At 25.5% G+C, this 16,065-nt stretch overlaps 1 protein-coding gene across 1 annotated transcript; it reads right to left on the bottom strand.

Annotated features, from left to right (window-relative positions):
- Positions 1–14,431: 14,431 nt before the first annotated feature.
- LOC102585664 (CBL-interacting serine/threonine-protein kinase 5-like) lies at positions 14,432–16,065 on the bottom strand. The gene has a single exon (XM_006339928.2). It carries the CDS (start codon positions 15,900–15,902, stop codon positions 14,439–14,441), a length of 1,464 nt encoding a protein of 487 aa, XP_006339990.1. The 5' UTR covers positions 15,903–16,065; the 3' UTR covers positions 14,432–14,438.

Genomic DNA, 16,065 nt, shown 5'->3' with positions numbered 1-16,065 from the left:
AAGCGACGGACAGTGTCCTTTTATCCGTCGCTTTTCTGGGATTTTCAAAAAATAAATTTCCAGAAAAGCAACGGACTCCGTCGCTTTTTAAAAAAAAAAATTTTAAAAAAATAGTCGAAAAGCGACTCAGTCCGTCGCTAAAAGAGACGCAGTCCGTAGCGACGCAATCCGTCGCTTTTTTAGCGACGCAATCCGTCGCTTTTTTAGCGACGCAATCCGTCGCTTTTTTAGCGACGCAATCCGTCGCTTATTTAGTGACGGAAGTGACTGCGTCGCTTTTCCGTCAATTTTGACCAAAAAAGCGACGCAGTCCATCGTTTTTTGACAATTTTTTAGTAGTGTCGGCAACAAGTTTGGAAATTGTTTGGCTACAACGACTATTATCTGAGCTCAATGTTGCTATTACATCTCCTACAATGCTACATGTTGATAACACTAGTTCGATTAAAATAGCCACAAAACCAGTGCAAAATGAAAACACAAAGCATATAGAGGTGGACTGCCATTACATTCGAGAATTGGTTATCGATCGTCTCAGCACTCTACAACACATTCCTTCTCATAATCAACTTGTTGATTTGTTTACAAAGGTGATAACACGAGCACGACATCAGTATCTTATCTCCAAATTGCTACTTTGTGATCACCAATATTAATTTGAGGGGAGATGTTAGGAAAAGTTATAATTGTATAGTAATCATAAAATATATTCTTTCTTAGAATATGATTGATTTATAGAATATACAATTATAAGCATTTCTAATCCTTTCTAGAATAGAACCAATTGTATAGTTATAAATATTTGCTTTCTACTGTAGCATGGAGGAATAGAGAAAACTATTTTCAAAATATCTTATGTCTTTCTAGCAAAAAAGAAAAGAAAATGAGAGTTATTTTATTCAGTTGAAAGAAGAGATGTTTAAATACAAGAAAATCCTAACAGATTTGTAGTAAAATAATGTAGTAACTCAAAAGCAGAAACTTTCTAAGAATTAAGCCTACCAACAGTTACATGCCTAAAGACTTCCAAACAAAATCAAAAGCATATATCTTTTAGAGAAAAAAAAAATGCATCAGCTCGCATGTCATATTGCCAACTCAACATCAATTAGCAGCCCATTAGGCAGATTTCAACACTCCTCATTGCCAGTGACGAAGCCAGGATTTTTGCTCAAGGGATTCAAAGTATCAAGAAGAAGTTCGGGTGGTAATGCAAGTGCGCGGTGAATGTAGTAGACCCTCGGCATGCTCTTTGTACAAGAAACCATAGGTATTTCATTTATTGATAAAATTAAACACCAAACTTATCAAAGATACCGAAAGCAAAGATACGTTTATGAAAATAATTTTAGTGGATTGACTGTATTACATAAGTTAATTCCTAAAACACGTAAAAATTAAAGGATGAAAAAGGGAGCGAGGCGGGGAAGAAAAATATTTACCTTAACCCGCTAAATTAAACATACCTTATCATACCACATTAAGCATTTCTTCCTACTTTTACCATGCTCCATCTTGCATTCTTAAAATTTCTTGTGCTTTTTATACTTTTATTTTGTAATGTTTTACTTTATTTTGTATTTTTTTAAAATAGTATTCATTCAAACACATGTTATTATGAAAATTGTCAAGATTCTTTAAAATTATGTAAGAGTAGAGTTACTAATATTATAATGCACATTCAGAAGATAAATAAATGGCATCATCAATTTTTTAGTTCATATAGTTCAACTAGTTCTCGACATGTGTGTTGCACGTGTATTCCACGCTTAAGAGTATAAATATTGTAAATGCTAAAGTATTTGAATTAATTTTTTAGATATCATATGAAAATGTGAAGAAAACAACTATATTTTATCTTTTGGAACTATTTTTTTGTACATTAATTTTTATATTATAAGGTACATAATAGATGATGTTTGGTTCTCATATTTGACTTCTGCATTGAATGTGTACATAAATCAAAGATAGTTATTTGACTTTTCATTTTTTTTCCGATATATAAACTAAGAATTAAACATAAAAAATATATTCAATATGTAAAATCATATATATAATCACATGTTTACCTTACATCCAACGAAAATATTGTTCATATCATTGTTAAAGATTTTCAATCAATTCAACCATGCATGATTCGTTCAAGAGTCAATAACAATGTTGTGTTATCAGTTATATATGAGTAGTATAAGAATGTGAAAAATTATTAGCTAAAAAGTTAATATATTAGTGTGAATAACATTTGCAATAATTAGTAATAACTAAGAGAATGTATAATGCCATAACTAAAGAATTAAAGTACAATAGCAGGATTTCTTCTTAATTCTGCATTTACTTAAATAAATAGGACTTCTGATTAATTTTACTATTTTTTTAGATAGTTAATTAAATTTTAATTTAGTGTAGGGGCAAAGTGGTAATCCAACGTTGCACTTTAAAGCTTCTCATGTGCTGCACGTTTATTCTATGTTATTTAATATAAAATTTATTTTGCAAATGATATTTTTAAATGATTCACATATTTTCCTATTTTCTATGAGTTTTTTTTTATTTTTAAAAGAAGTAATCAAACATTTAAAAATAATATATTTTGAAGTTCGAAGATCTTGTTAACTTGATGATACTTTCGTGACATATATAATACTTTAATTGAAATACAAATATCTAACTGACTATATATATATATATACTTTCGTGACATATTTGAATCTTTGACACAAACTTATTATAGAAACAAAGTAGTATAAAATTGAACTGGAAATTGCAAGTGCAAAATTGAAATATCTACTATAACAAGTACTCTTAACTCCATTAATTACATGCGGCAACATATGTTAGTATTGGAAATTCATTATTACTTGGCTTGCAGTCCACAAACCAATATTAGTTGAAACAAAAAACTAATCAAGATTACATATGTAGCTTTCTTTGTAAATAAAATTCTATACATCAACCTTATACCTTATACCCAAAAACGGCGCAAGACAAACACGTTCATCTTTAATTCTCTCTACTGCGCCTCTGGGAGTGGGATCCCAACTGTTAATTGCACAGGGCGGCCTGAATTGGCTGATAGAGACATCATACTCCGACCAAAGGAAGAGATTTCTGTGATGATGGGTGACATTCTATGCAAAGGCAAACCTATAGAGCATAGTATTTCACAAAGACTATCATCTGGAGCACCGATCATAGCATTACTCGGCAAATAGAAAGATTCCACCATAAATGGACCTCGAGGTTCCTCCTCGATGGAATTGAACAAGAATTTCGATGGAATTGAACAAGAATTCCACCATAAAGATATTGAACAAATTCTTGAACAAGAATTTCGATCAAGAATAACGGACTAGTAGAAGGGTTGTTGATGATGGTCTTCAAGTTGATGTCCTTTGGAACGATAAAATCATCTGTCCAAACTTTGAACTCATTGAAGGTTTGTGGAATCTCCATCTTCAATTTCTGTTGAGCTAAGTGAATAGAAGAAGATTATTGGTGATGAATTGTTGGAGCAATAGGAAGCTTTATATAGACTTTGAGGAAAGACTAATCTATCTATTATATAATAGGAGAGGAGAAATTGCCACATGTCGGCACCACAAAATTTCTAAAATATAATAAATAATAAATAATAATTTTATAAATATAATAAATAATAAATAACAAATAATAATTTTATAAATATAATAAAATAATAAATAACAATTTTAAAAAACTAAACAAAATTTTAAAATAGTTTTTAAAATTCTATGTACGTTACAAAACTGTTGATGTGGTCTCTTTTTGAAAAATAATAATAAATTGAATTTGTTTATTCCTTATAAAAATGCAAATTAACTATTGTTTTCATGTTTTAATTTAATAAAACTTCTCACGTAATTTATTTTTATATTTTTAAAAATAGAATAGAAAAAGAATTACAAAAAAAAATTACTAAAATTATTACTAAAAAAAGTCAGAATAAATAAAAAATTTACTAATATTTTCCGTTTTAAAAATTACAATAAATATTTGTAATCATTATCCATACTAGTATACGTACCCGTACGTTGCGTGGATGTTTAAAATATAATATTTTTAAAATTTAGAAATAACTAAAATAAATTATTATTGAGTAACAAAAGTGCATGTATAATAAAAAAAAATAGCATTTTAATTTTATATATACAATTAATGCTAACAAAATTTTACACTAATTTATGTGCTATAAGTGTATGTTCTTCAAAGACAATAAACATTATTCTAACAATTTCTCTTTCTTCTAGTATAATGAAGATGAATATATAGCATATATGATGTGTGTTCAATTGAAAATTGTGCTAAGTAATTACATTTACAAATTCATAGATCAATCTAAAATCTAGTATTAAATTGTTTGTCTCTACTTTTAGCTAAAATCTAAATATAATTACAAAGCATGTTCAACCTTTTTAGCACTCATCTTATCTTTATATAACAAAAAAAAAGAAGTTAAAATTATTATTTGTATTGATAAGTTTAAAAGATTTAAAAATCTACAAATTAATCAATAAATAAAGTTTAGATGAAGTGGGAGAGAAATGGGAGAGTAGACTACGTGCATTTAGTTGATTTGTAATTTCTTAGTTTTTTTTAAATTAATAAATTATTATTTTTAAAAAGTCTGAAAATTATTAATAATATATAACTATTAGTTTTTGTTTTTGGCGGTTTTATGTGACAGATTTTTACATAATTATTTATCAAATTAAAATTAATATTTGCTTGGAGATAATTTTTTTAAAAATACTAAAAAATTGATAATTATTTTAATGATGACATGTAACATATTTTGTAAAAAACAGATTTATAATATTTTCAATTTATTCTTTTTAAGAAATGATAATTTGAAAACATTTTTGTTGATTATTTACATATTTTTCTTATTTGTCTTTCCTATTGTATAAGTAGAAGATTAATATATATAGTTGAGTTTTAATAGATTAGGGTAGTTAGGTAAGTGGGTAAGGAATTTTAGGGATGATTTAGGTTAGTTTTTTTTTTTTTTTTTTTTTTTTTTTTTATTAGATTGCCACTTAGAAGAGAATAACCATTTTATAATTTTTTGAAATCATCATTACTAATTATAATAATATTTTTGTTTAATGTTATGTGCATAACTTTTGAATATTATCAACCGGAAAAATGATTTTCGCACATTATTGTTACATTATAGAATTATTATAATAACTACACCACAAATTGAGATCAAGATATTTTAATTTCAAAATTATTAACCATAAATAAAAAATTCAGTATACATTATTTTGATGTTAAGATTAATAAGAATAGTTGCAAATTATCTTATCACTATAAAGAATGTTGTGGAGATTAATAAGGATAGTTAAAAAAAAAAAAAGGAAAGTTAGTAAGGACTACACGTGTTTGTAATTTCTTAGTATTTTAGTAATTAATAAATTGTTTTTTTTTTTGAAAATCTGCAAATATTAATAAAATATAACTATCAATTTTTGGTTTTGGCAGTTTTATGTGACAGTTTTGATATAATTATTTATCAAATTAAAATTATATTATTTTGAAGATAATTTTTTAAACAAATATCCAAACTGAAAATTCGATAAATATTTTAATAATTTTTTTGTCATCTTTTGCATGTATTTTATTTTCCTTTGTGATACTGTAATTAGCTTTTTATTTTTATTGTGTCATTTATAACTTAAAATATCAGACTAAAATTTGTGAATTGAGTTCGTATGAAGTGTAAACAATATTTTTTTTAATTATTATTTCAATTATTATTTTGAACATCTTCTAGCAATATTTTTAACATTAATTAAAATAAATATTATCATTTGATATTTCTTCTACTTTTATTTCATTTTTGTCTATTTTTTATATTACATATTATGATACGATTTTTTAATTATACTGCATATAAATTATGACTTATATGGTTTAGCTTTTGTGTATATTAAAATATTTTGTTAGAAAAATATTATTAATAACAAAATATCCCTCTCTAATACTAACAATTTGGTTTAGCTTTTGTGTATAGTAAAATACTTTTTTAGAAAAATATTATTACACGAAAACTATTCTTTTCTCTAATACTAACAAAGTACCTTTTTGAATAAATTAACATATTATGTTTGTAGGGAGAATATGCAAATTTTAGTTTTTAAAATAGAAACATTACTTGAACTATCAGGAAGATTTTTTTAATTAAAAATTTACTATTTTATATATATTAAAAAAATATTTCTTTTAAGTGGAGAAAAATAAAATTACTTGACATTGTTATAAATTTGAAAGTAGATGCAGAAAGAAATTCAAGCATTATCATATCACATATATTTTAATGGTATCTAATCATCTTTTCGTTATTTATTTATTAATTTGATATGCATGCCTATTTCAAAATAATGAATATTTGTAGGGAGAATATGCAAATTTTAGTTTTTAAAATAGAAACATTACTTGAACTATCAGGAAGACTTTTTTAATTAAAAATCACTATTTTATATATATTAAAAACTATTTATTTCAAGTGGAGAAAAATAAATTACTTGACATTGTTATAAATTTAAAAGTAGATGCAAAAAGAAATTTAAGTATTGTCATATCACATATATTTCAATGGTATCTAATCATATTTTTGTTATTTATTTATTAATTTGATATGCATGCCTATTTCAAAATAATGAATACATTTTTCTGCCAACAAAAGAAAAAGATAATAGCCTATTATCCATATATAAGTTAATATACCAAAAATTAAAAAAAAATTAAAAACAAAAATAAAATAACATATATGACACAACACAATATTTTATTTACACAAATAGTAAATAATATCAATAATAATAATAATAATAATAATAATAATAATAATAATAATAATAATAATAATAATAATAATAATAATAATAATAATAATAATAATAATAATAATAATAATAATAATAATAATAATAATAATAATAATAATAATAATAATAATAATAATAATAATAATAATAATAATAATAATAATAATAATAATAATAATAATAATAATAATAATAATAATAATAATAATAATAATAATAATAATAATAATAATAATAATAATAATATAATAATAATAATAATAATACTAAAATTAAATAAAACATAAAAAATGTATATAGCTTCAAAAGATTGATTTTCTTTCTTAATTTATTGTATGATTTTAAGATGGGATGTAATCTGTGCCATGCCAATATAAATTATCCACTGAATTTATCCCTGCAAAAACATGAAAAACAAATCAATCAGATATTAAGTTTCATCAAATAGAGTCAATTCATTGTGAAATCATCATAAATTATTTATCACTTATTCAAAGCAAAAACAAAAACTTTAAAAAAAAATCCAATTATCTTTTACTATAATAGCAATATCAAACAGAAAGAGTGAAAAAGCCAATCCACTGTCTCGATATACGCAGAACTTTGAAGTACAAAATTCAAGTGACTATTAGTATAATCACTCATTTTTTACGGTATGCTCGAATTAATTTTCTATCATAACCTTCATAAGTCTCGCAAATAACCTGAAACTCATAGTATTTAAACCTAACTCAAGCGATTTCATCAATATGTGCCGCTCGTTTGATAGTACCATGAAATAAGTTTCTTCTCTTAATGCCGAATAAGAATACTCTTGGATTGCACTTCATTTTTTGCTATTTTCTCTCTTGTTCTCTCATCAATTCTTCACAAATGTCAGACGGTGAGGATATATATATTTAATGTTGAGATTGACAAATAAGTTGTAACCACCTTATTTTTTCAAAAAATTCAATTTTTGAATTTAAAAGTTTGATTAATTTTTGTTGTTTTATTGATAAATTTAAACAGTTAAAAGTCTGCAAATTAATTGACGTGGGGAGAGGAAAGTGGGCTACGTGTTGCAGTAACTGAAGTTAAAGTTAGTTTTTTATTAATAAGTTTATGATTTTAAAAATCTGAAAACGGAATACAATGATAAGATGTTGTGTTTTAAAATTTTTTTGTGAATATTAAATGATAACTAATAACTATTTATTAATTAATCTAAATATGTATTACTATTTGGATGAATGGAAAATGTTTCCATTATGTACAGTTTTCCGTTCTTTACTTCTTTTTCTTTTCTTTTAATTTTAATTAATTTTAAGAATTAAAAATGTTGTTTTTTCTGGTTTAGACATGTGTCATTCTAATTATTGACATGTATCTATATTTATATATTTAATTATTGATTATTAATTATTTAAAATTGTAAAAATTTGTGGTGTTGACACGTGTCATTTTATCTTCTCCTTTTATATATAGATAGATCCTACAAATTAGTAACTGAATATGAAACTGTTTTATGATTAGCATTATCCTTAAATATAGTATATCAGTGCTAAACTATTTTTCCTTCATTTTAAAACTCTCTTATGATGGTCAATCATTTAGCAACAAATAGATCTATCACTACCACTACTAGAAAAATGTAAATTACCTATGAATTTTACCTGGGGATTTTTTTCGCAGTTTTTTCCTATGAATTTTCCTGCGAAAAATATTTTCCCAGAAAAATTGATAGGTAAGTTTGGCGCCATTTCCACCAAATTAATACATAGGGAATTATTTGGGGGAATTAATCTGCAGAAACTGTTTTCATAGGTAAATTTGCAAGTAATGAACAAAAACTAATTTCCATGTTAGTTTGCAAGAAAATCCCTAGGTAAAGTTACTTGCAGATTTAGCTAGGGATACTTACATGTGTATTTACCTAGGAATATTTTTATTTGTGGTATTACTTGAGGATTCAAATTTCATGAACTTTGTTGGGGATTTATTTATTGAGGATCTACTTGAGAATTTTCTTACCTAGAAAATTACTTCAGAATTTTACTGCTACAAATTTGTTGGAGAGTTTTTCTGGGGATTTATTGGAAATATGTAAACTTGAAAATTTTGTTTTTTTTTTTGAAATTTTAATTGGATTTTTTCTTGAAAATTTATCTAACTCCTCTTTTTATTTAGAGATTTACCGAGGAATGTTTTCTTAAATATACGAATTATAAGAATTACATGGCTAGTTATTTATTCAATAGAAAAATATATTTTTAATGTTGATATAATATTATTAAAAAATATTAAATTGTGTAGTGTTGAATAGGTCAATGCATTTTTAAGTAGAAAAAAATCCATTTATATATATTATTAATATGAAGTTTAATTATCTCATTCAATAACAAAATTTTATTAAATGAAAGAAATAATTATATTTTTTAATTTGTACATCCAACTTATAAATCCTTTTTACAAGTATTAAAAATAATAATTTGTAATAACTTTCTTGCACTTTAACTTGTAATTATTTAAATTATCATTTTATAGTTTTATTTGGACACAATTTTTATATTTATATATATATATATATATATATGAGGTTAAAAAATGTTATAAAAATTGGAACAACACCATGTTATTTACCGTTTTAGAAAAAATAGATACGTTTTCTAATACCTAAATTATATTCATCTTATTAAGTAATTTGTGTCAATTTCTTATTTAAGAGGTTCTTTCTTATAGAATTTACACTACGTTTCTTATTAATGGTTATTGTTTTTTCATTGTTTTATTCTTCTTTTATTTGGGTTTGATGCACTTGAGCCGAAGGTCTTTCGAAAACAACCTCTCTACCTCTACGAGCTAGTGGTAAGGTCTGCGTACAATCTACCCTCCCCAGTCTCCGCTAAGTGAAATTTTACTAGGTATGTTGTTGTTGTTGTTGTTATTAAAAAATATATATTCTAAAAGAATAATCTCTTCTTGATTAAAGAACGTGAATAAAATACAAAGTATATTTAAAATTGTGTCATATTATAATAGTGTTTATTTCTATTAATCTAAAAACAGAATTAGAGAAATATAACTATTAGAACATTTTTTAATTTAGTTCTGAAAAATTTTGGTATAATTCCCTTGCTATTTTTGTACCACATCGGAAGAATACATCAAGAATTTAACATTTATATTCTGCAGAACGGAAGTAGAAGCTAAAAGAACTGCAGTAATCGAGTGAATGTATGTTTGGGCAGTGACTTCAGTGCAATTCATTGGGTTTGAACACATGGGTGTTATATGAGTTGGGATGGGGGTGTGTTAAATAAAATAACAAAAACTACATAAAGACTAAATAAATAAAAAAGAATTAAAATAATTATTCACAAGTTATTTTCCTAGAAATTTATTATAATGTTTTCATGCGTCTTTACTTGCAAAAAAAAATATTAAGAAAATTCCTTTTTCCTAGAATTTTTACCAAAAAATTCTGGGATATTTTTTGCATGAAAATCCGCAGGTAATTTTCTTGCGGAATCCAAATCCCCAGGTAATTTATTTGGGGATTTTCATATTCGCATGTAATAATTACCTACGAAGGTATTTCCTTCGAAAATTGTTTGGTAGGAAAAATCGCAGGAAACTAAGTTACCTGCGAATTTTCGTATGAAATCCCCAGAAAAATCCCCAATTAATTCACAGTTTTCTTGTAGTGTACGTTATATATTTAGTGTTTGATTGCAAGAGCTTAAAAGCTATTATGAAAGAAAAGCGAAAAAGGTACATTTACAGTTAACTCTATTTTTGTTCTGTTTTAAAATTTTAAATTTTAGCATTATATTCTCCAATATGAGAATTAGAATTATGATGACTATTCACATTCAAAAATTTGATGGGTCATCATCATCCTCCTCCTTATTTTTACATTCATGTAAGAATTTGTTTGAAAATTTTCATATTACAATTTTATAGAACTTTTTATTTTCTCTACTATTAACTATAATAAGTGCAAGGAGTTTTACTATTAAAATGGTACAATATACTTTGATTGCGGATAAGCTAGGTGAAGAAAGAAAAAAAGGTTATATAATATTTTTAAAATGTTGATGTATATTGTATATTATTGAAATTTTTAAATAAAATTATTGACCAGATTCTATAGAAAGTGTTTTCATAATATGATGTAACTTAATTTCCAACAATTTTGAATAACATATTAATTTCTACCTCCTGAAAAGTAATTGAATAAGAAAAAATTGTTTTTCTTAAATATTTTTTGATTGGATGAAATGTGATTATGTGCTTTACTTTGATTGTTTCTTTTGATTTTGTAGTTTTGTTGCTGCATTGCAAATCTTGCAACGGGTTGGGGTTGTAAGTTCTTTAATTATTTTTTTATTGGTTTTAAAAGAGAAAATTCAGAAAAATATATATGTTATTAAATAAATTAGTTAACAGTTAATGAATGTCTAAGTCCATTAATTTTTTTCATAGCTTTAATTAGAAAAATAAATTATTATTTAATATCACTTTAAACTTTCGTTGTATCTTAATCATATTTTTTTGCTTAATCTTATTCTCTCAGTTTTTCAAAAATTAAAATTATAATTATAATACATATTAAAAAAAAATCCGTATACAACACTACAGGCAATAACTTTTTTGGCATAACATCTACTAAGTGGCTTATAATTTATTTATTTTTCAAAATTTATGTAGGTACACAAAATTTGGATATCAAGAATTAGACATTTGCTTTTGCCATATTTATACATAAAGATGGGTAGACACTCTTATTATGCTATCTGTATAACAAATGCATGGGTGATCCAAGAGATTAATATATATAATCATTATTATTTATTTAATTTTTAAATTCTTTAATTCAAATTCCAATCTCTACATTATTTTTAATGCTTGTGTCGTTGAATTCAAAAAGAGAAATTCTATTGTTTAGAAGATCCTTTAGAGTATAAAAGCAATACAAGAGGTATGTATTCATAATTATGTTTTTGAGAATTTAACAAGTTTTGTTCACTTTATTAATTCATGTCTCTTTTTGTATAGATTTACAATCTTAGCATAAAAAAAATTAGTATGATCACAAATCTAATACAAAAATTTAGCAAATATGATTTTAGTTAATTAAAAAATATATGCAAATGATCTCAATTTTTTGTTGAAGTTATCTAAGATTTGCTAATTATCTTGGTAGAGGTTAAAAGATAAACTATGGGATGTAACAGAATTAGTGTAATGCGTTTTGGGTAGAAATAGAATAGATGTAAACTCTATTTTTATGAAAATAAGAAACAATTATTATATGTACATTGTGAAATCATGAAATGCTCGACTTTCTTTTGATTACACATATGTGTTCAAGGCTCATATCGACAAGAGGTTAAAGATGTCAAACCTTCAAAAATGCTTTGTCGGGAAGGTAAAAACTAAATAACCCCAATCTTTCATACATATAGATTTTTTTCATATATATAAAATAAAAAATTAATCAATAAATTCCTAATTTTCATCATATGTTATAGTGATGGTAATTATTAAGCAATTTTAATTTATTTTTGACTTATGATAAGAGTACTAATTCTTTTGTAATAATTTTCACAAAATTTATCAAAATTAAATGCATTATAATAGAATATTCCTTGCGATTTTGATATATTGTAATGCTATTCATTGGTCAATTGAAAATTAACTATGCTATCATGACACTTAAAATATATAAAGTGCATAACACAAATATAATGTGATGCTATTTATTGATTAATTTATTTGACCAATAATATAAAGTTAATAAATAATATTAAAGAATTGAAATAATAGATAATGTGATAACGATATGCAAAAAATATTTTTTTATAATATTCAAAAGTTATGAACATGACGTTACAAAAATATTACTTATTATAATTAGTAAATGATGAATTTAGAAAAACAAATTTTAAATAAGGATTATTCCATTCCAAGTGGCAGTCTAATACCAAGGCACTTGATAGTTTTAGAACAAGACTAAAACAAAAATAATAATTTATAATTAAAAATTCATTTAAAAATGTCATGACAAAAAAAGAAAGAAGAAGAAAACGTTAATAAATGGATAGTTAAAATACATATGTAAAATTAAAAAAAGAAAAAGATAAATATCGAGAAAAATAAACTAACCTAAATTATCCCTAAAATTTCTCACCCATTTACCTATATCTGCGTGTGTGAGAGAAATCAACATAAACGTTTTTGAATTATCTTTTTTTTTTAAAAGAATAAATTTAAAATATTATGAATCTGTATTTTGCAAAATAGTGCCACATGTTATTTTGAATATTTTAAAAAAAATTTATCTTCAAAACAAATAATTTTATAAATAATTATGTAAAAATTTGTCAAATAAAATTGTAAAAAACACCAACGGGAAGTTATATATTATTAATAATTTGCAGATTTTCCAAAGAAATAAATTTATTAATTAAAACAATACTAAAAAATTTCATCAAATGTTTTTTTTTTAAAAATCTACATCGATAATAATTTGAAAATTAAAATATATTAAACAAAAATAACGTTATGGACAAAAAATAATAATGTCAAACACAATTGATTTAATCAAAATAAAAGAAACAAAAGATATATTTCAAATTTTGTTTTGCATCTTTAATAGAAAAAATAGAACATTACTAAAAAAATGGAGCAATTTTAATTTAATTTACGATACTTAAATCATAGGAGAAGACTTAAAAATTACTATTATTCTCAATTTTTTCATTTACTCTCTCTGCGGATAATTAAATTCTTACTCATATAATTCTCTATTTCAATTTTTTTGGTTTATATAATATGCATTATTTTTATTTTTTGTAGTGCCTAAATTTTTCATATTTCTTGATACTAACTATGCATATGAGGAGGTTGAACACTGCATTTATTATATCGAAACGTGTGAATAATAAAATATAAAAATATTAATAAGTGAATAATAAAATGTATACAATAATTTTAATTTTAAAAATATCCGCGCAACGCACGGGTACAAATACTAGTCCGTGTAGAAATAGGAATCTAAGGTTTCCAAAATTGTAACAAAATAATTAGGAAACAAAATAGTAACAAAATAATTAGAAAACAAAATTGTAACAAAATAATTCGGCAAGCTAGTTCATTTTAGTAGATTTTGAGGGAAATTTATAGTTTTGTTTTATTGGAAAATTAAAAATTCGATTTCTGATTTAGGAAATGAAACATAAGTTACTTTAGGTTAAAACATGTCTTATTGATATAAATTTAACATTTTATATCACGGTATACCTATGGGTACAATCATACAAGGAAAGAGAGAGAGATTAATCACAAAAAAGTTAAAAGACGGTCACCTTTCTTTGTATATATATATATATCTCTTTCAAAAATCACAAACAATTTCACAGTCCAAGTCTCTCAATCAATTACAAACAAATGAAAGAAAATAAAATGTATGAAGGGTAAATAGAACTATGAAAAGATCTCTATTATCCCTTCTCTATTGAATTATATACAATTAATATTTGGTTTAGATGACATACAAACCAAATGCAATTGTTAATAATGAAATGAATATATGTTGTTTAATTTTCACACGCTGGATGACAAATTAGCAGTTATATCGTCAATTTCTTGTAGCTTATTTTGAGTCAAATCCTTGCAACTAGCACACTTGATTGGAATTTTACAGTCTTCCTTTTCACAAATATCACTCAACACTTGCTCAACATGCCATGTCAAAACAATGTCCTTTAAGTTTGGTTTTACCTCTTCTTCGAAAAATTTTGTATACTCTTGTGAATCCCCTGAGATTTTTGAGAACTTTACCACAGCCACTTCTGGAGCCACTTTGAACACCTCGATGTTCACCAATAAACGTGCTTTCGGCCTATTATCACAAGAACCTTGCAGCCTCAAGGTTGATCCATTAACCCTTGCAACTTTAAAATTCAATTTCCTAGCCAACAATTGAATCTTGGCCATAATGATTGTGGCTGAACACCTCGATGTGAAAATGGACTCTGTTTTCTTCTTGTTCTCAAACAAGCTTGATAAATTTACGCCAGCTGACATAGATGAGATCAATTCAAAAGCATTCAATAAGGCTGGTGAAGAGGGTGATTTGATCATCCCTCCATGCTTTAAGTATTCGTCAGATCTTCCAAATTTATCTAACATAGATATTGTATCGTGTTCGTGATCAATTAATGATGATGATGATGAAATATTTCCATTATAAATTGGCATTTTAAAATCTTTTCTAAACCAAGGGTCTTTCATTATTCCAGCTATACTTATCCTTTTTTGTGGATTAGGGATTAATATTCTAGATATTAAACGTTTTGCTTCTGTAGATAACCAAGGGGGAAATCTATATTCCGCTTTGAAAATTTTTCTATACAAATTCACAAGATTACCATCTTGAAAAGGTAAACACCCTGCTAGAAGAACATATAATACGACTCCGCATGACCAAAGATCAGCCTTCCCACCATTATAACCTTTATTTCGTATTATTTCAGGTGCAATATAGGCTGGAGTTCCACACTGAGTGTATAGAAGACCATCGTTCAGCAATTGCTCTGGCAAAGCCGATAGACCGAAATCTGTTACCTTTAAATTCTCATTCTCATCAAGTAGGAGATTTTCTGGTTTTATATCACGATGAGAAACACCACAACTGTGGCAAAATTCAACAGCACTTATTAACTGCTGAAAATATTTTCGAGCTACGTCTTCTTTGAGCCTCCCTTTGGCTACTTTTGCAAAGAGTTCTCCACCTTTTACGTATTCCATGACAATGAAGATCTTTGTTTTTGTTGCCATGACTTCTTTGAGTTCAACAATGTTAGGGTGGCGGACAAGGCGCATAACAGATATTTCCCTCTTGATTTGCTCCATCATTGCTTGAGATTTCACAATCTCTTTCTTGATCACTTTGATGGCCACATTTTCACCAGTGGCAAGGTTGGTTGCATGGAAGACTTTGGCGAACGTTCCTTTGCCTAATTGTTTCCCAGTTTCATATTTACCGAACAATATTTTCTTCTCCATGATGATTTTGAACTACACAATTTGCAGAATCAATTCCTTGCGCGGTCTGTTATGAGAAATACAAGTAGTAATTGGAAGGTTAATCTGATGATCAAAGTATTGATGGATTCGAGAGCTGATATTAGGAGATGTAAAGCACATTGATCAGAAAAGAAAGATTATA

Source organism: Solanum tuberosum, unplaced genomic scaffold (assembly GCF_000226075.1).
Source record: "Solanum tuberosum cultivar DM 1-3 516 R44 unplaced genomic scaffold, SolTub_3.0 scf00014, whole genome shotgun sequence".
NCBI classification, from domain to species: Eukaryota; Viridiplantae; Streptophyta; class Magnoliopsida; order Solanales; family Solanaceae; genus Solanum; species Solanum tuberosum.
This window is presented reverse-complemented; position numbering and strand designations above follow the sequence as displayed.

Excerpts from the sequence above, each read along its gene's own strand:
- LOC102585664 (XM_006339928.2), bottom strand. The coding sequence starts at position 15,902 with ATGGAGAAGAAAATATTGTTCGGTAAATATGAAACTGGGAAACAATTA.